The 21546-nt window shown below is 43.3% G+C and overlaps 1 protein-coding gene across 3 annotated transcripts; it reads right to left on the bottom strand.

Annotated features, from left to right (window-relative positions):
• Nucleotides 1-1147: 1147 nt before the first annotated feature.
• On the bottom strand, nucleotides 1148-18180 carry hepacam2 (HEPACAM family member 2). Of its 3 annotated transcripts, XM_062409674.1 has the most exons (10): nucleotides 18057-18180; nucleotides 9486-9574; nucleotides 7199-7582; nucleotides 6812-7099; nucleotides 4635-4928; nucleotides 3717-3848; nucleotides 2614-2635; nucleotides 2479-2513; nucleotides 2181-2254; nucleotides 1148-2073 (listed from the first exon to the last, which is right to left on the bottom strand). In XM_062409674.1, the coding sequence occupies exons 2-10, from the start codon at nucleotides 9541-9543 to the stop codon at nucleotides 1915-1917; spliced, it is 1446 nt and encodes a 481-aa protein (XP_062265658.1). In that variant the 5' UTR covers nucleotides 9544-9574; nucleotides 18057-18180; the 3' UTR covers nucleotides 1148-1914. The 3 variants fall into 3 exon arrangements, 2 of the variants coding, with proteins under 2 accessions (XP_062265658.1, XP_062265657.1); XM_062409673.1 differs by lacking the exon at nucleotides 18057-18180 and having other exon boundaries at nucleotides 9486-15296; XR_009924446.1 differs by lacking the exons at nucleotides 1148-2073; nucleotides 18057-18180 and having other exon boundaries at nucleotides 4588-4928; nucleotides 9486-15305.
• Nucleotides 18181-21546: the final 3366 nt, after the last annotated feature.

Raw genomic sequence — 21546 nt, 5'->3', positions numbered from 1 at the left:
CTCCACTGTTGTTTGTCAGGCACATCATCCACAGTGCTGAGCCTCTCCCTTAAAGCATACACTGAGACGGAACAGATGGCAGCCACTACCCGGAGATGCCTCCACAGAGACACCGAGCACTCGGTTGGTCAGTTCATGAGCTATAATTAGAGCTTGATTCAATAAACTGTGCTTTTAAGCTGGGGAGAATCATGATGAGCATCAATTGATGGCTTGGGATGAGGGTCAGGTCAAGACAATTGATTTGCCTTCATCGGTGAAGAAGTTAAAATGTGACATGTGACAGTATCTAAAATAAAGCATGTCGCAATTGTTACAATTTAATTTAGTTGTGAAACATCTTTAAAAACTCACCAATGTCCCGAATACAAAGATCAAGAAGATGTTGCATTTTGACACATTTGAGTTGCAGCGTTTATGAATTTTCTCAGAATGCCATAGTATTGGAGTGACATAATGAGGGCTACTCAATGTTTTGGTAATAAGCAGAATCTCTTCAGAAAGCAGACTAATGCTGCTCTGTGAGATCCACCGTTCAAGGTTAGACTGAATAACAGAGAGATAACGGCTGCCTTCTCAAATACCATTTGTAAATTGCAGATAAAAGATATATTGGCCTTTCTGGTCCTTCTTTGTATCGGGTTCTTTCCATGCTCATCTGCATCTCTAGCTTCCCTTCTCCTTCTACTTCCTCATTTCTCACACACACACACACATACACACACACAACACACGATTGTATCAGCTCGTGACAAGGTGTCAGCGTGAGCAGGTTGAGGGCCTCTGCCACATGCTGAACCATCCTTCTGTTGCTGCCTGTCTCCAGATCCCGCCAGGTCCACACAGCAACTAGTAAGGCCGGGCCAGGCTGAGAGAAAAGAGCTCTCAGCTGCAATTTCAAGACAACAAGTACAACTCGTACACTGAACAAATGTTGAGCTATCACAGCCAGGGCGTCCAACAAAGACTGACTGTGAAAAGGCAGAGCAACTGACATCTTTTCCAGCCTTAGCCAAGATCTGTGATAGAGCGACTGTTCATTTTAAGACCATGACTGCCGCTGCCATCCAATGAAAGAGACAAAAAGGAAGTATGATTGCAGAAATTGTCTGAGGCAACAAAGTGAAACAGAATAGTAAACAGTTATATCTTTAATGAAGTACAAAACAGACGTGTGAAGGCAGAATACAAACTGTACAATAATTTAAGAATTAATTTAAGAATTTTCCGCATTTCATTACAGTATTTTCATGTCGAGCAGAAAAATGCTACATTTGAGGAAATTAAGTTAAAGAGTTTCTTTAGGAATAAATAGATTTCAGCAAAAACATAGAGATAGAGTAATATGTATAAAGAATCTGCAGTGTAGACCACCAAAATATATACAGCACATTTAACCTAAATATATTTGATACAAGAAAGTTCATTAATTATAACACTTATCATACAATTGATTCTCTTTGGGGGATATTTTGAATTAGAAAGATATGAAATTAGCATTAGTATATTTTAATTAAACATTGTTTTAAAATAGTTACCAAAGTGTTGGAGTTTAGTTGCCTGGTATTTCCAAATATTGTATTGTATGAAGTACTAACACATTTGCATGGTGTAATGTGATCTACATTATTCAATGGAAAAAAAGAAAAACACATTCAATATCAGTTATCCTTTCACATTGAAGATAAGTCATTCGTACGTTTTAAACTCACGACAAGGAGGATTTTTACATCTGTTCCAAACTCTGGACAATAACAGTGCACGATCAGGTTACTCCCCCTTGTTTCCTTCATCCGATGTGAAAACAAGTGGGCCACGTAACCAGCGACTCAGTCTTTGATAATAGACACTTAATGACATAAAACCAAGAGTCTTTTTAGAGAAATGACTGTAAGTTACATGTCAACTCTCTGGTCAGATGTTAGTTCGGCAATCTGTCGGGGTTGTCACGTCCCAACAATCTGTCGGGGTTGTCACGTCCCAACAATCTGTTGGGACGTGTCTGATCACATCGTAGATGGTGGTGTGCATGTCCTGGACTGACTCGAGGCGGGCCAGAGATCTGCAGGACACCTGGAGGACAGTTGCATTGGAACATTTTGTAAAACAAATGTATTTAGACAAAAGGAGGTTTGCTGTGTCACCTCTGAATCTATATTGATGTAAAACGTGTTTCATACCTGTGTAGAATCAATTTTCCCAGGTATGGAGACAAACTCGTAGATGCCAAAGTCTTCTGTTGCATCCTCATGACCTGTTGATACACAGGTTTTAGTATCAGACCAACAGTTGGGTCATAACTATCGCACACAACCGCATTCACACATACTCTGTCTGCCTTATCTAAAGTGACATGTAATGACGTCATAACACCAAGATCTGCTTTAGATCTGAAACATGTGTATGTATATGTAAAGATCATATATGTGGATGCCTTTGAAAGCAGGTGAAAACGTTTGTTATCAAGCAGCAGCTTACCTGAACGATGAGGTTTTTTCTGCTCGCACAGCGGTCTGACAGAAGACAGGGAGATAGCATAGTTAAGTAAAACCGAGGTATGAATGTAGATTAAAGACACACTGTGTTTATTCATATTAGATTCCAGGCTCTTACCTGTTGTAAATGCTCACTAGCACTGTTGTAAAGGAGAGAGAGAGAAGAAGGAAATTATTCACAAATATAGAAAACAACATTTTTGCATATCACTATAACTTATTCAAATGTTTCAGTAACTTTGTACTGGCTACCTTCAGTTTGGTAAGGCTTTTAGACATAGGGCAAAAAAAATGCTCTGGCTTGTTTATATTTCTAAAGCCAGGGTGCGGTGACATTGTGTCAGAGGGGGAACTTGGTGGAACATTTGCCTGTGGGGTGATCACTATCATTAAAATGTCAAATTACCCACAAGTCAAATCAGTTTGAGACGATGTTTAATTGCATGATTAAAATCTTAAAATCTAAAATTAGTCCTTTTCCACTTGTAGGCCGCTTTGCAGAGGTTGTTGTGTTTTACCATAGTGAAGAGGAGTTCTAAGATGGCTGTATGTGAGAGGGGAGGAGAATGCTACATGAGAACATGCGGCCAATGGTGGGGTGAACACTGCTGCTACATCCAGTGAGTCAGTCAGTCAGCCAGTATGGCTGATTCCTTATGGCCAGACAGCATTTCCCAGAAGACTGAGGGTTGAGTCCAGAGGAGATCCTCACATGCCTGCAGACTCCCCTGATGTAATTAACATTGTTTGTATTTCTTTTGGTTTTGCTGACTATAGACACTAAAATAATAAAATTATAAATATGTCAAACAGTTCATCTATTTAGTGATACTTAAATCCATCAGTAACAGGCCAGTTACAAGCCAGTGAATATGTTAAACCACATCATGGTAAAGAAATCTGTCGAACTATTGGCATTGGGGGTAATCAAAATATTTTTCTATCATTGTATCTGAGGACAAAGAAGAATAGAGTGATCATTGTGTTCATTATTGTAGTGGTTTCAAACATTTCACCTTTATGCCTGTATATTAGAGGCTTATACAAGCCTTGCAGACATGGTATGAATGACAGAAGTCAGTGGGTGGGGACATTTTGATCTAACCAGGAAAAGGCTATAATATATTTAAATTTAGATTTTTAAGAATGGAGCTTGTTGGGGTTAACAAATATGACTATGACTGACAGAAAAAAACAAAGCAGCAGAACACATTATCTTGCCTCTCTTAGGATTGCAGTTTCGCCTGAGGAAGAACAGCAGAATCAAAAAACAGCCGATCGTGAACAAAGAGCAGACAGCAATGGCCGCCAGCGGAGATACAGAGCCGCCCTCCTGGGTTTGTTTATCTTTCCCTGTAATTAAACACAAAACACAGATATTAACAGTCATTTGAGCCAAGCTAATTAAAGGATAATTTCTAATAGGCTGGGGGATCCCCTGACTTTGCTACCGTTGTCATTGTCGGGTAAAAATTCCAACTGTGTAGGTGTATAGGGCTAATAAGGAAATGCTGGCCTTTGAAAATTTACAGGAAGAGCCAAAATATATCCCATAGATAAAGATTAGCATTGTCTCTCTGAGCATGTTATCTTTTTCATGACTGTCATTGAAAGGTTAGCCATCAGGAGATGCCTTGGTAAGGTGAGTTAACAATTCTGATGTCAATAAAAATGAATGCTGTCATGACTTGTGTTTACTCAATACACAGTATTTTCAATCATGGCCCGTATCAGCAGCAGCCATCAGCGAGCCTTTCTCAGTATCACCGAGACAACATATCAATGTCGTGTTCGGCACACAGAAAGTCTGCTCGCCATAAAACTTTGTCAACAAATACAACAGCTGTCATCCTCTGTTTACTTTCCCAGCCACTGGACTTTAATACAGGCGGCAGGCGCTAGAACCTGGCAACAGGAATAATGCTTTAACCTGCTTTCACTTCTCACAGCCTCAAATACAATATTTAATCTCGCTGTTTGAAGCTGGGCTCCCTGTCATCGTCAAGATATATCTCTCATTGCTCATCGACCTCTCCTGCTGTTGTCACGACACAGTGTTTACAGAGTGATTATCTCAGAGGATTCCCATTACCTGCCCACGCTCTGCTCCTTCATGCAATGATCCACCCTTCAACCCACCTAAGCTGGCCACCAACAGGGTGAACTGGGCCTCGTCCTGCTTCTGTGTCACGTTGTTGAAGGCGCGGCACAGGTACTCTTCAGCCTGGGCCAATCTGTAGAACAGCACCTCCAGCCGCGGGCCCTCGGTGATGACCTTGGTGGAGTTGTGGCTCTTGGAGATCCAGACGTAGCTGTTGGGTGGGTTGGAATCCGCCTGGCACTCGAAGAAGGCCAGCTCTCCCGGGTTGATGGTAAACATCTCCCCTATCCGCAGGCCCTGGCCCGAGTTCACCTCCAGATTGTAGGGGCCATCTGCAGGGGTTGGGGGACAGGGGGTCGACAGTGGGTTCAGAGAAACATGACAGTTTGCTGCTGAGAGGGTGCTTTATTATAACCAATACTTTACTACGAATTGTCTCATTCTAATTCATGATGGAACACTTGGGTTAAGGGTCAGACAAATTCCCAGGTTTCTAGAGCGGCAGGTTCTGCCCTGAATTAGAGTTTGGTTGTCCTTGAACAAGGCACTGAACTGACAAAATAGCTCTGGTAGAGAGGGAATTAAGGTGTTTGTTTTTTGCCTGTATCAATACAGCCAAGTTTGTTCAAATGATCAATGGGTAAAGATATTACATTTAATATCAGAAGGATTTGTGTCCTCTGTGCAATGCTGTACAAATCAAATTTGACTGATGACCTTCTGCTGGTCATGTTCAACAACAGCATGCACTTTATCTTTTCCCAAACATGACAACCACAGCAATGAGTCCTAAATGAGCATATTTGCACTTCTGTTTCCCTCATCAGGAAGTCGATGGGTTTTTGAATGTGGTTCTGGTTAGATGGCTGACATAAGGTAAATACATGTTTTATATTTAATTCCATTTAATGAAGTTGATCAGTGCCACACTTTTTAGCTTATTCTAGGAGGTTGTGGCTAACAAGTGGCTCAATGAGATCACAGATGGAGGTTGGACATTAAACGTCAACACGTCAAAAGACACAAAAAACAAATCTACTCACTAGTTGACCTTTGAAGCCTTAGTGTGTCAATTCCTAACGATTGCTAACTTTCTAAGAAGAAAGACTTCTTCACAAGGGTTAAACAACTCCCTCAAAACAAATGACAAGTCTATGACATTGAGTCATGTGATCCTTGTGGAGTTTGTTTAGAGCCTAATGTTAGAAACAGTGAATGGGAAAGTCCCATTGGCTTTTTGTTCAGGGAACCAGACTCAAGAATTCTTCCTACTGCACTCTATAAAACTTTAAATTAAAAGAATGTTTATGGAATAAATAGTAAATATAAAGGACTTCTTCTTATCTTCTATTTAGGACTTTTTTCATAAGCACTTAAATTTGTCCAAGGTTTTTGGCATTAGTCACATTAGTAGACTTTTTCATATTTGAATTAAACATTTAATAAATCATAACACATTGTCATAGGGACACCAACATTTATTAAGACTGACTGGGCCCGAAACAGACCAGGATTAAATACAAAGAAGGTATTTTAACTGTTAGTGGTGCATCCTACTTGATGCAGGATGCTACTGAATACTAACACAGGCATGCTTTGCCTGTGCAAACAGACATTATGACTGTGCTGAATGTATAAGCAGCGCAGTTCTCAGTGCCAAGTTGCAATATTCACACACCCACTGTTTGAATAGACTTGCTAAAAAGACTGGAAAAAAGTCAGAAAGTTAGACATGGACAAGTTTACTACATTTCGAGTCAATACAGACACACTTGTTTTGTAAAAAGTAAAATAAATCCAAATTCATTATACATATATTCTCTAAGGTTTCACAGGAGAACAGAGGATGTCTGTCAGATAAGTCTGCTCCCATGCAAATATGATGGCCATGTTTTTTTTTGTGTAAGTCTGAAATTTACATACTACCTAGAAAAGTGACAATGATCCTAAGATGTTGTTATCAAACCATTATGACAGCGAAAGGTTATTGAGGCTTGATATTTGCCGAATATATATCTTTTTATAAATGCATATCTTTTCTTTTTTGTTTATTCACATATTGGCCAATTTTTGTCAACTGTTAAATCCGCCGAGCTCTACTCTGTTGTTTACATGGCAGCTCTTTACTCTATAATATGAAACACATATCTCTTTGCGGAGAAAAGAAAGGAGAAGCATAGAAGGAAGGAGAATACAGATGAAAATATCTACTCACAGTAAACATCGAGTTCCAGGCCCCTGCTGTGTCGACCATGGCTGATTGGGTTGCTGGCCACACAGCGATAAACTCCCTTGTCCTCCTTCCTCACAGGACTTATTAACAATGTAGCGTTGTCTTGGGAGAAGTGGTATCTGTCCCTGGGGCCCAGCGGGATGTTGTCCCTCAGCCACTGGAACACAACTCTTGTTCCTCTCTCAACAGAGCAGGTCCAGGTTATGTTCGCCTTGTCCTCGATGACTGTATGGTTTGGATTCTTCTCAATGATTGGAATGGACACAGGGACTGAGGATTGAATCAAAAAATGTTGGTCAATTTGGAAATGTTCCGATAAATGTCATCATGTCAGGACAGATCAGAGCTGAGGGTCATTTAAACACTCACCATCCACTGTCACATGCACAGTTCTCTCCCCCTTGAAGACCTCTCCTGTCTTGTTGTGAAACTCTATGTTCAGACTCAGATGATAATTTCCTTCGTCGCCCTGGTTTAATTTCCGGATCAGCAAAGAGGCATTGGGTTCCTCGAAGCGGAGGCGGTTGCGATACGTCATGTTGAGGATATTGCTCGCTTTGGTAAACATCACGAGCAAGGTCCTGGAGCCACTCAGGTTGGTGTGGAACCACGTTCCCTGGATCTCAGCGTTGTCCATCGGAAAACGCGTCTCCACAGACAGAAACAGGGGCCTCCCTTCGATGCCACGATGGACGAGTGACGGCATGTAGATTAAGTCAGAGCTGACCTCTGTGCGGGTGGAGACGATGTTGGCTGGAGGTGGGAGGAAGGGAAGGAAAGAGAGTCATCACATTATAGGTCTGATCATTTAGGAATAAACCTTTAAAGGCAATATCGAGTGCAAATTAAATTGACTTAAATAATTTAAGTAGTATGAGAAGTGTATGAATTAATGACATTTTGTCAGAAACTTTGCTACAAACTTCTCTAGCATATGTTTACAATGCCATCCACCACCTTGAAATCTATTGGAAAAGCATTGTGCTATTGATTAGATGGAGTGAGAGGGAGCCCAGGTCTGTTTTGACTGTATAATCCTGTGAACTACTGTATATCCTGAAACTGTGATGAGTTAATATTGACCCAGTTCACTGCAGGGTGTCATTGTTGTCAGGCAAGACAAGGCCTGTCTCTCTCTTCGCAAAACAAACACCGGGTCCCCGAAGAAACCACATATCTGCTGATTTATTGCCCCTCGCTGTCTGTTTTAAGTTGTGTCTGGTGGTTGCCGGGGTAGTTTGTTCACTGGTAACAGGCTGAAAACAAAACCCGGGGTGTTGTTAATATTCCACTTGAATTATGTCACGTATCTGACAATAACTTTTTTCAGATAACATTTTCAAGTTGAAGTGTGAGGTGTGAGGTGAATTAGCTGACTGTGCCTTTGGACGCCAAGTTGAGTGAAGCAGCAGCCTGTGAGTAGGCAGTGCTACTGTGAAACCAACTCACAAAAGCCTCTCACTTTTGGTTCTCTTATAACGTCCCCTTTCTCTTTGCCTCACTCCTGACTGTGTGTCCTCTCTATCTCTGTTTCAGCATTGTAGAAGTGAGTGAAAATTAGTGATGAGACATGTTCATTTGCTTTATGATTGTAAATAACTTCTCTCTCCAATGCATGGAGCGCAAACGCCCCCATGGCACGTTCCCCTCTCACTGGCCCGAGGGCCAGTTTCTGTGTGTGCGTGTGTGTGTTTGTGTGAGTGTGTGTTTGTGTGTGTGTGTGTGTGTGTCCCTAGCAGGAGTGTGCCTGTGTTTACAACAACTGAGATCCGGTAAAAAGAAGAATGGGAGGGAGTGTGCCGAGCCCGCTCCTCCACTGTTTTCCCCAAACAATTAAGACTATGGTGACAATGGTCTTTGAGGTGAGAGGATACACACACATGCAGACACACACACACACTCAAACAACACTACATGCTGAGACCCACCAGCACCTGCCTCTTAACACCCTCACACACATCCAAGCTGTTTGGATACTAAATAAAGTCACCCGGTGCGTGTCCGAGCTCCCCCATCATCTGACCTCCTTCAGATAAGACAAATAATGCTCCTCAAGGAAGGCTGATCATACAAACATCAAGGTACAGAGGTACTTTCCTGTCTGATCCATCATGTCATGTGAGTGAAGCTGGTGTATCTGTTATCACTGAGTCACACAGCTGCGGCCCAGGTCACTTCTCTTTTCCGTTGACCCCGTCCTTCTCCACACAAAAATAGCAGAAAAGCTAATTCTATAAAGTCACATGGTGCTGACGATGGTATTTACTTGCAGGAACAACCAAGACGGACTCTAATGAAGGCTTCTCATTCGCAATGACAGAGGCTGTGGAGATGTGGGAAAGGTTGTTCAACTTAGAATTTTGCCTGAATTATTCAAAATCCCAAAAGGCAATTTTAACTTAAATACCTTTTTCAATGCCATCTGATCTATGTCTGTGTTTTATACATTTTCCAAGTTCACCTGAAACTTTTAAAGACCAATAATTTCACAGGGTATCAATGGACATTTTCTAAATGCAAACCAGAAAACGGAAACTTCCTCCAGCCGCCCCTGTGGGTTTTACCCTGCCAACAGGCAAACACAACAACCACAGAAACTGCACCAACACAACACCGACAACTCGAGCAGCAACAGCCCAGCAGCGCGACACCTCACCTGTTAGGATGAGCAGCACAGAGCAGCCGTAGTGTGCCGTTCTTCCCGGGGCCTCCATGGCATCTTATCCTCTGGGGGATATGTGGGACCTGTGACAGGCGGCCAGGGAGTGAGGGAGGGATGGAGGAAGGAGGAGAGGAGTGGAAGAGAACGAGGTGGAGGAGGAGGAGGAGGAGCAGGAGAGAAATATGACTGGTTGTGGTGATAACATTTACAAGGGAAATAAGAGGACTGAGCTCATAGCCTGCATGCACAGAGGCCCCTCCCATGTCACACCAGGAGGACGATAGCACGGTGTGGTCCTCACACACAGACACACACACAGTGAGAGCCGCCCTGAGGCCGAGGGTTTCGCCCTGTCAAAGAGAAACTGAGACATAAATATACAACTGTAAAAGGATAGCGGAGAGCAGAATGGAAACAGTCTCTTTACACCATCCCTCACCAGCTGTCGGCTCCTTCAGTCCCTCAGGCAGCGAAACAAGGGCTGAGCACAAAGAGCCTCAACCGGTGACGGCAGGCAGTTTGATTAAGTTACAGAACTTTCAGAGGATCAAGATGGTTTGCAATTAGATATTCTGTCCGTGAGGATTTTGTGAGCAAGGACAAAGACACTGGTACCAGGTCGAGGAATGTCGCTGTGACACTGACACACTTTGACCTTTCAGATGGACACTATCAGGTCATTAGGGCCCGAGCACTGAGAGGCACTGACAGACAGTGAGGCCCTATTGAAATTGTAAGGATTATTATTATTATTATTATTCAGGCAAATTAATTGGCTTTTTGAGGTAAACATTATCATTTTATATTATTTTATTTTTTATTTTTTTATTTACCTCCTGCGCAGCAGTGGACTAAGCAGGATTAATTAATTTAATTTATATATTTTTGTTTTAAATTTTCTAGAGTTTTCTCCGTTTTTTCGGTTTAGCCCTTTTGCAATCTTTTCAAGTTTCCTGTATTTTGTTTGTTTTCTTTTGTAAGAGCCTTAGCCTTAATTTAAGGACTCTTTTGCTGTGCTCAGGTCCTGTTACTTTGAAGCTTTATATGATCTTAAATGAACTTGGTTAGGTGGTGACCTGATAGCTGAATGGTTAGGATGCATATACTATGGTCATATATGAGCTCTGGTTTCTATTATTGTTATGTTGTTTGTTCTTTAATTTAAATTTGGTTTCCCACCCTCGAGGGGACATTGTGGATTTGAAAATCTGATTTAATTCACCCTGACGAACACTTGTTTGTGCCACAGGCAGTGTGGGTTTTATTCTTAGACAAAAGGTTTTTCAATTCCTTTACCGAGTGGAGACTTCAGGCTTTCTTTGCTTCTGAGTGCACTAGATGATATGCAGCATCCGTCCTGATCATTTTACAGAAAACAACACACGCAAGAGAGTCACATGTCAAACACTCAAACACCCACCAACGCCCCCTCGGTGCAAAATAGTTGTTTTCTCCCAGCATGGTCATTCTCTGAAAGGATGTGGTGAAGCTCTGGACTGCAGAATGAATGAATTAGACCATTGTAGGCCGTGTTAATGAGTGCCTAGTAGGGTGATGGCACCGTTAAATAAAGTGATTATTTTCTATGCGGTCAAGCACTCCCTACATCATGGGGGGGCCTATTGACTGAGAGAACCAGAGAACAATGTTTAATGGGTTTTGTATCACATCAACACAGTGTTCGTTGGTCAGAACACATGATGGAGAGGATTTGTTATGGAATCATCTGGTCGGGATGTGGGAAACAAAATTTGTTTTCCTCTTTTGACAAAACTATGATGCAAATATATTGTTTTTGTACTTGTTGCATTTAGCTGTTCCTTCTTAACCTTATAAAGAAAATATTTCTCCATTGAACCTGCAGTTTTCCTATTTCACCATTAGATGGGGTGAGTGCATCATCTATTAGACAAAGTCAGCCATGCTGCAGCCCTGTGGCCCCAAACAGAAGACACAACATAGGGAGACGTAAAAAGCATATTTCTGACACATTTAGATATGTTTTAAAAAACATTTTTATTTACGTTGCCATTCCATCAGAATCAGGATCATTTATTGATCACACAATCAAGTTGGTGGAATCAATCCACCCACGCACCCACCTACCTGCCTCCCTACCTTTGCTATACCACTTATCCTTAAAAGGTCATTGGGCGAGAGGGGTTTGGTCCACCATGGACAGGTCGCCAATCCATCAGACGGATAAAATACAGACAACAACAATCATTCACACACACAAAAAACCTCCAGCAATATAGAGTCACCCTAACCTGCATGTCATGGAAGACAGAGCTCTGGAGAAAACCCAGTGCTAACCACTGGACCACCATGCCATGCAACCATTAATGCATCCAACGGTTGTTGTTATTACTTAACTTTACTTGACTGTAGTAGGCCTGACCTGTTAAAAGTGTTAAAAATGTCCCTACTTTGTGGTGCTTTTCTTTTCATATTGTACATTGCGGTTCCATTTAATTATTCTATATACGATTGAGCGATTTTATATCATTCTTTCAGGTTTTGTGGCTCCATTTAAAAAGCCCCAACCAAAACCAGCAGCTTACAGCGGAGCTTGTGAAGTGTTATGTATTTTCATTCAAAGCAAGAATCTATTGAGACACATCAATGTTGCCTATTTACCGGGGTGTGGATGTTTTGAATATACTCCTGATCTTTTGAGTTGAAGATGTAGAAATGTGCAGAGCATGTAGAGGCATGTTTACCTGTTGACTTTGGTACACACCTAGACAAAGGTCAGGCGTGTTTACACACACACACAAACACACACAAACACACACAAACACACACACACATGACCAACAACATATATCTCGTTCCTGAGTTTCCTGGTGTTGTTGACGTTTGGTTGTAACAGAGAGTTTCACATTTCTGCTCAGACAGAGGTTTTAGGTGTGTGGGAAATCAAACAGATATTATTGAGCTTGTCTGGTCTGATTAGTTTTTGACACAGCACGGTACAGCCTGGTATGGCCTTTCTTTGTGGGACTGCAGTCCAAAACCAGGACACAGCAGCTGAGTGACACACCCACACACCCACACATACCCTCGCACACACACAACCTCAAATGGGGGCCCTCTTGCTGTTCTTAAACATGTCAGATTTTCCATTTTCAGCCTCCCAGCCGAGTCTGCGACGGTTGCCACATTTCGCCACAACTCAGGAGTCCTTATACCTCCTGCTGCCTCCTGCTCCTCCACCTCATTGTCATCCCACATTATCTCGTTCTCTTTGCTTTACCATGAAGTTCAGTTCGATGAACTACACTCACCCCAACTCCTCCTCACTCTTTTCACTCATTTAGGATCACTTACCTTTCCTCCCCAAAACTTATATCTGTCTTTTTCTTGGTGTCCTCTTCTTTTCCTTTTTTTGACCCTTCCTTTCCGCCTCTTTCATTCTTCGTCTCCCCCAGCAGCCTTGGCCTCCAGCTGCAGACACTCAAAGCAGACACAGCACACCAGCCCACATCAAGGCCACACTATTGGCACACGTGTGTGCATGTGTGTGTGTGTCTGGCACAGTCGTTACAGTGGGGCCACATAGGGTGTGAGTGGCCTACTGTGATATACTGTAGGCTCCCATATATTTTCCTTTTTCAACACACAGTTCCTTTGGTTAAAAACAGACATGTAGCTTTGTTGAAGGGCCTCTTGGAGGATGCTCAAGTGCAGGATGAGCTCATGAAGGACATCAGAGAATCTCACCGATAGAGAAAAGCAGTTCCGGTCATATTAAGAATAAGGCATAGGCTAAACCAGAGGTCAGGCTTTCACGCACACTATCAATGACTGTGCAACCAAAAGGAGAAGTGGGCGTGTGACGTTGAGCCTTTTACATTGTTGATAAGAGGATGTCAAACCTTGACATCCTGATGCATGGAAATGTTATCCTATAGCTGAGAAAGAGAACGAGAGAGAGAGAGAGAGAGAGAGAGAGGTCAAGCGGAGCAGAGAGGGAGCAAAAAAAAGGGGGTGGGGACCTCTGCCTGGTCTGTGAGTGATTTGATTGGACGAAAAAGTTTCATTCACACACAAAGATTTATAACAGTGGGAAACATAGAATGTTGGACACACATGCTGCTGCATAGTCTGTGTGTGTGTGTGTGCGTGTCTGTGAGCACATGTGTGTGGGTGAATGCAGGCGCATGTTTTCCTCCCAGGCTTGCATGTGACCATTTTACAGCTGCACTGTTGAACCCACGTATCTCTGTATGGATCTGACTTTAGTTGCCTAAGTAGCACCTTGACTTCATAAATGTGACCCAGAGTGTGGAGGTTGAGTCAGTGCCTGAGCTCCCTCCACCCAGCAGTCATAACAGTGTGGGAAACTGTGGGAAAGTGTGGGAAAGTGTGTGGGAAAGTGTGTGTGTGTGTGTGGGTGTGTTTGTGTTAGTGCTGCATTAAACACGCCTGACCTCTGTCTATGTGTGTCCCCAACTAAACATGTAAACATGCTTCTACATGCTCTGCACATTAGTATGTCTTCCTAGCATGTAACCAGCTGCAAGTACAGATGTATGTTGGTGTGTGTGTGTGTATGTGAGAGCATGTGTGTGTGTGTCTGTGTCCATGTGCATGTGCAAGTGCATGTGTCTAGTGGCAAGAGCCTCACCCCTTTAACGCATTCCACTATCTTTCGCCCACGCACTCGCCATGTGACCCACAGTGGTAGACAGGAAATAAACCGATGTCAAATCCTTCTGGCTGCTGGTCGTCTTCTGCCTCCAGTCAAAGACTCAGCTCTGTGTGCTCCAAGAACACCGCTCCTGCGTTTTTTCAAATGCTGTCATGTGTGCACCTTTTTCCCCCTAATGTCAAAGTGTTACCTCATTTGAGTAATTGCCCTCTTAATGCAAAAGAAACGCTGGGGATTTGATTGAGCACCAACTGACTTAACACACACAGAGTGTACATTCACTGCAGCGCATGTGACATGGCGTCTGTCAATGGCAGGTGTAGCACTGATAAAAACTTTCCTCCAGTTTACATAGTTGACACCCATACACACACAGAGATATATTATCTGGTTTCCTGTTTAGCATTCTAATGTTCCTGAGGTAGATTAGAAATCGGATATTCTCCCTCACAGCAGATGCATTTCTGTGTTTGAGACATTTCTCATATTCAAAACTGTACTTTGCAAATGAGTGCCCCAGACATGACCGAGTAAAATGTCTCACGAGCAAACCAGAAAAAAAGAAAGTTTACTTTTTTTCCTTTGCGGCAATGACTCTTTAATTAATTCTGAGGTGGCATTTAACCCCCCGCACACACCTATGAAAAATATGTGTTTGCGTCGCACATGCCATAAACCAAACTGGTGTGTGTGTGTGTGTGTGTTTGTGTGGTTGGGTGCACGTGCATGCAAACAGCGTTGAATGGACACAGCCACCTCTATGTTCTCCCCAGCAGTAAACTGTTGGCTGTTAAGACAGACCATGGCTCCAGGCTGAAAGTCAGTACTCCCTTTGCTCAGGTTGTGCTTGTCCTCTCCGCTTCACATGGTCGTAAAAGCGGGGACAACAACGCATTGCCTTCACGACCCCTGAGGTAAGAGGGTGGATATTGACCTGAGTCAACCAGCTTCACTGTCCTCGAGAACAGCCTCCAGTAATCAGAGAGGGAAAGGTGACATTCTACGACTTAATGTCAAACACGAGGGCATTCAACACGCCCCCTCATTTCATGAAAGCCCAGTTGTATCTTAAAGTCAAACAAACAAACACACACACACACAAACACACACACACAAACACACACACCCCTTTGGCACTTCCACAGACCGCCTCATTCCCCCTCGTGCCTGTTGTGGAAGGTTTTAATGCTTATCGTCACTCGACAAAAACCAGTGTTTGCCGTTGTGTACCAACGCGGTGCCCCCCCCCCCCGCCCCTAGCCGTTTATCAAAAATGACTTGACATGACTTGCACCCCTGCTGCGACGACGGCCATCTGGTCTCTCCCTCGCTCTCTCCCCAGAGGTATCACAGCGAACTGTTTCCTACCGGCGCATAGTAGAGGTATGAGATTACAGAGTCCCTGCCATAAGAGCGAGATGTATTGATAGGGGCAGTTGAACAGCTGGATGGGGCCTATCACACTCCCAGTATCTTAAACAGAGGCATTCCTTTGTTTGAAGGTATTTTAAAAAGTTCTACCCATTACCACCCATACTGGTGATGTAATCAGCCAGAGGTGTGAAGTAAGACAAGCCATGCAGGCCTGTGTGGTTTTGAATCCATGAAGAGAAAGTTGTGCTCCTGTGTTCACAACGTCAGAAGGTGGAAGGCGCTTACAGTGAAGGGGTGTTTTCAAACTCCTGTGGCGTGTACACAGATGCAGAAATGTTCTTTTTCATGACCAACATGTCCCTGGTTACACCAAACTACCACATCAACACCACAGATATTTTAATGCTTGAAATCAACAACGAAAAAGTTATTTTGTTTGCACATTTTAACAGAAAGGCTGCCAGACTCTTTCAGACTAACAGCAGACGTTTGGTTATTTCGGAGCCCAACCAACAAAACCTGGGTCACCTCACAACAATAATCAGAGCAGAGTAAAGCGCTTTAAATAAATAAATAAATAAATATAAATAAATTCAATTTTTTTTATTTTTTAACATTCAAGACCATTAAGCAATTTAATCTTTTATTTATATTTTATTGACATATATAAATACATTCATTTTATTTACTAGCTTATTTATTTAAATTTTATGCTTTAATAAAGTAGTTTCCTGTATTATTGTGGCATTTACACTTAATTTAGAAAGAAAATAATACAGGGTATGTTTATTTTTTTCTTCTCAAATATCTGACAAAAACATTGCCCCACAGAACAGTTAACAACGGAAAAACGTTATCAGTTGCTGGAACTTGTCAAAATGAGATTGCCGATATTTCACTTTCATTATGATTACTGGGCCTTTTTTTTTGCAGCCTTTGAGGTAACCCCTGCTGACTCATTTACATTGTGTTACAGGAATAGTTTGACATTTTCCCTTGTTTTGAGGTTAGATGAGAACATCGATACTGCTCTCATACCTGTATGCTTAAAATGAATAATCCATAGTATCTGTTCCAGGCCCTGAAATAGACATAGTCAGCCATAGAACAAGAACTTGGTTTCCCCCTGTTTCCAGTCATCGAGGTTGACTGGCTTTTAATAGCATCACACAGATTCATATGACACAGAAACAAATGTGTTTCCCATTATGTCCAACAATTCTTTGTGATAATTGAAACACTTAAGATCCTAATGTTCAGCTTTTGTTCGGCCTGTCAGGAGTTTCAGAAGCAGCAGTTTATCCTAAATTTGTCGTGTTTCTATGCAAATATCGAGGTCTACTGTTTCTGAGTGTTACAGCGGGTTGACCACATTTCGTAGCTTAGCTGCGTTTGATGCTGTCGGCTGGCAGTTCATCCACAGGCTACTGTAAGTCACATGGAAAAAGATAAATCCTGAAATGAGTCACATTATGCTGAACCCATTGGCACTGTGTGTCAGCGTGAACAGGGTTCTGGCAGTTTTTGAAACCTCACAAAAACTGCTGCCTGAAGTTCTAAAGTCCTGAAACACTTCAGAGGTGTGTGATGTTACGGGAGGAGACGTTAGTTTCGATGTATAAGGCTTATCCTCATGAGAGCGCTGGAGCCAATCACAGCTGTCATTGGGCTACGGGCGGGGTACAATGTGGACGGGTCACCAGTTCATCAAAGGGCAAAACACACTCACATTTACTCCTACAGTCAATTTTGCGTCTCCATTCATCCGAACCACAGTCTGCATGTTTTTTGGTCTGTGGAAGCCGGAGCACATACAAATTCCACACAGAAAGATCCCGTCTGAACCGAGATTCAGACCAGGTACCTTCTCGCTGTGAGGCGACAGTGCTAACCACCACATGATAATAACCAAAACCTAATCATTATATGTCTTTCCCTATTAGTGACTCAAGTGCTGTTGTTTTGTGTGGTAAAGTGTGTTTGCCCACCCTTGTGCAGCACACATGCAAGGAAGCACAAGCTGGAATGTAAAGTATATGTTTACCTTTATAAATGTATAAACAAAGACAGACAAGGTCTGTAATTGAAAGCAACATGGGAAAAAAAAAAAAAAAAAAAAACTACCAGCATGTTAGCAGTAATTAGATCCCACCTGTCTCCACAGACTCAAATGGACGGTAGGACCATATGCCCTCAGTAACACAGCACCGCACTCCCACCGCAGATACTGTCTGTATCTGTGACCACTCAGCTGATTACAAGCAAGATGGCCAAACCGTTCCCAGGTGAAACAATAACAATTGTTCACAATATAAAAAGCCGCACATAGACAAACACTAGCGGTGCCTTTCAAGGTCCAGTAAAAAGTCCACGTCTCCGGGAAAAAGATAAAACAGCCACGATTGCTGTGTTCCAGCCGTAATAAAGCAGCTCACTTTCAGGATCACACTGTGTCGCAATACACGATCTGGTTTTCCATGTTGGTTCAGCAACAGGTTGCATGTATACGCCGCTGTTGCATCACAGGTACTTACATGTGCCGCATTCTGTGCATTCTCATATCAAGACAGTAACAAAACGCCTTTTGACTGCACTGATGCCCGGACTGCACCCGATTAGCCTGAATATACAACTTCTCCAATACAACTTTAAATATTCCTCACAGTTAGTCAAACATAAACTCTCTCTCTTTGGCACCAGCGGCAAGTTTGAAAGGGCCAAAGTCCTTTCTAGGTCAAATACACCAGGCTTCATTTCTTAATTACAGTCAGGTACAATAAAATATGATAACAGCCCTTTGTAGAGTGTCAGTTACATCCTTGTAAAAATATGAATAGTTCACAGCTTTTAATACTCAATTATATAGCTCTATTCTTTACATTCCCTGAACAAGTGCCAATGCAGCACACACTATCTTCCGCTTCTTTCACGGGCTCGCAATAATCCTTCCGATCCACTCTTATAATCGCTGAGCCCTCCCCTTTCAAAGGATAAGACAAAAAGAAATCTGTCAAATATTATTTACTTGCGCCCAGCTTGTTTTTCCGGCGTCTGCGGTTAATTTTCTGCGGAATGTGAGGAGCAGCTGTCACTTTAGCACATGAATGGAGCCAGTTTAGTGGCCCAGAGGCATCAGAGTGGATCAACGGAGGAGGAGGGACAGCTGGGCCCGAGGGGACAATAGCACTCTCAGTTAATCATTAATACTCTTAATGAACAGCAGCCAGGCACCAGAGGTTCACTCGGCAGTCTCTCCAGAATATTCCGCTTGCAGCAGGAGGACGCTGGCGGCCTTGGTCTGCCGGGTGACCCCAAACTGACACTTGTTGATTGGGGCCTTTTTAAGGGGCTGCGGGAGGTTTAAACTGCTATCTGCCTGATTCAGTTTCCCCCCATCTGCCTCCAGTTAAAGGACACAAGTCAGATTTGTTTCAACGTCGTTACTTCTTGTCAAACTACATGCTGCTGTTGTTCTTTACGAGCTTAATGACATGAAGCTATTTGCCCCTTGAGGTTAATTAGGTCGTGTTGACAACACCTTTTTGACCTGGACAGAAGCCACAGAGTCACACTGACATGTTGCCTGTGCTGTTGAAAGCAACACGCTAATTCCTACTGCGGGGTCATCTGTGTCCATAAGCCCCGACATTTAAATTTGACTTGAAACGGATGCATTTACACCATGTTTTTAGCCCCACTGTGCGCTGTGATCCACATGCAAAATATCAGAGGCCATTTCGGCAAAAACAATGTGTAAATGAAGCGGTTTGGAGTCTAACTTGACATCAACATCAACATCAACAATGACCACCACACGATGACTGACACTTTTCGTGAATTGGCAACATCTTACCTCATAGCTGTGCGCAGTCATTCCTTCACTCCCTCCCCTTCTTGCCAACTTTCTCATTCTCGCTGACACAACGACACAAACAGTGTCATCGGACACGTGTGTGATCTCAGTCTTGATTAAAAACAAACATCGTTGTGTCTTCACAAATTCACAAATGACACTCGTGTCCATTTGCAATTAGAGAGACAAAGTGAGATCCGATCACAAGTGGTCAAAATGTTCACCTACTCCACTTCAGTTCATATCGCATGCGTAAGCCGCTGAGTCAGAAGAGCAGGTGCATTCTGGTCCGTTAATCTCCTTACTTCCTCGTATAACCGCTAGTGAAAAAACAAGACAATCTCACAAAGTCGGACTTGTTACAACCAGGTCATGTTTTCCTTAGACTGTAATCATGAACCTTATCAATCGCGGATTCTTTGTTTTCCACAATCTTCTCTCATTGTTTTTTGTCGAGTCATGTGTTAAGAGAGTTACCATAAAACCTGAGATGTTACTGGAAGACAAATGGGCTTTTAGAGGGGAGCAGATGTTGGCTAGAGGTCTCATTTGAATGTTACACTGATCCTCTGTTTATGTTTGTGTGGATGGAAGAAAAAAGAGACTGTGTGTGTGTGTGTGTGTGTGTGTGTGTGTGTGTGTGTTCCTGACCACATGAATTTGTATGTAAGTGTGTGTCTGCACGTGGCTGTGCGTCCAGCCCTGGCCCTCCCCATCAGGCGGAGGTGGCAGGTGTTCCTGTGTCCCCTTAAAAAGAGCAGGTTTTTATGTCGCCTCCTCAAGTTAGTGGCTTGGTTGCCAAGGCGATGCCCCAACAGAAAGAGGCTTGTGTCTGGGGGCCGGTGCCGGGGAGGAGAGTGGAGGAGAGGAGAGGAGAGGAGAGGGGAGGAGAGGAGAGGAGAGGAGAGGAGAGGAGAGGAGAGGAGAGGAAAGGAGAGGAGAGGAGAGGAGAGGAGAGGAGAGGAGAGGAGAGGAGGACAAGGGAAGAGGAGAGAAGGGGCTTTGCTCGCACCACACACTGCGGACCTCACTCTGGCTCGACAAGAAAGAGGACCCGAGGAAATCAAGTCAGGGGCACAGAACAGGCCCGGTTTGTCCGCTGGCATCGCTGGCCTTTTTTCACAAGATTACGTTTAAATATTAAGCTGCTGATTGGATGGATAAGTCTGACTCACAAAGACGGCGGCCTGAGTGATGCTTGTAAATCCTGACAATGGGTGTGAGAGGTGATCTGATATCACACATCCTATCGGATTGCGTCCCCAGGTGTGACAGCTGTGTGCCTACAGGCCTCTGCTTATCACAACTATACCTTGTGGCGCGGTCATCCCCCTCTATTAAGGTGGGACGTGACAGGCCCACAATCAATCTCGGCCCTCTCTCTCTGTAAGTGTGTGTGTGTGTGTGTGTGTGTGTGTGTGTGTGTGTGTGTGTGTGTGTGTCTGCGTGTGGTTGTATGGGTGTGGGCGGGAGTAACAAGATCTGGGTAACTCTGGGAGTCACCTGTCCCTTGTTGGCCTCTCTCTGTCCCTCATGGGAGGACTGCGATTCTCTTTTGGCCGAGCTGATCAGCAGCTGCCACGCGCAAACACTCACACACAAAAACACACAAAGGCATTAAAGGCAAACACACACAAAAACACAAACATCCTTTTCTTTCACAGCCCGGAGTTCAAGATTGAACTGGCCTTGTTGGGGGATGATCGAAAGCAGCGGCGCGTCATGACTCACAGCATGTCATGATTTGGCAAATGCCATACTGACGATGCGTTGGACCACAAAGTCATGAGCATCGTGACTAATGTCCAGTTCACAGGGCTGAATCCATTTTGAGCGTGGTTGATAAATCACCTTGAATCTGTTAAACTGTGAGTCACTTCCCTGTCTGGTTACATGGTGGACGAGTCACACGATTCAAAAGAATTAAAGCTGCACTTATCCCTATTTTTATATTAACTATGGGTCAAATGACTACGTGCGACATGGAAGGGTTCGTTCATAGTGAGGAACCCACAGAGAGTTATCATCCAACTGGTTTATAGAGCGTTCTAGCATCTGTTAGCTTGCTGTTTTGGTTTTAAAGCCACTTGTTGGCTCAGGGCATTTTCCGGAGTTTGTCTTTTGACACGTCTAAAACGCAGCAGGAGATTGTTCGGGTCAGACACATTCAC

This window comes from Platichthys flesus, chromosome 17 (genome assembly GCF_949316205.1).
Source record: "Platichthys flesus chromosome 17, fPlaFle2.1, whole genome shotgun sequence".
Lineage (NCBI taxonomy): Eukaryota > Metazoa > Chordata > Actinopteri > Pleuronectiformes > Pleuronectidae > Platichthys > Platichthys flesus.
The sequence above is the reverse complement of the archived record's forward strand: the minus strand, read 5'-3'. Positions and strand labels throughout refer to the sequence as shown.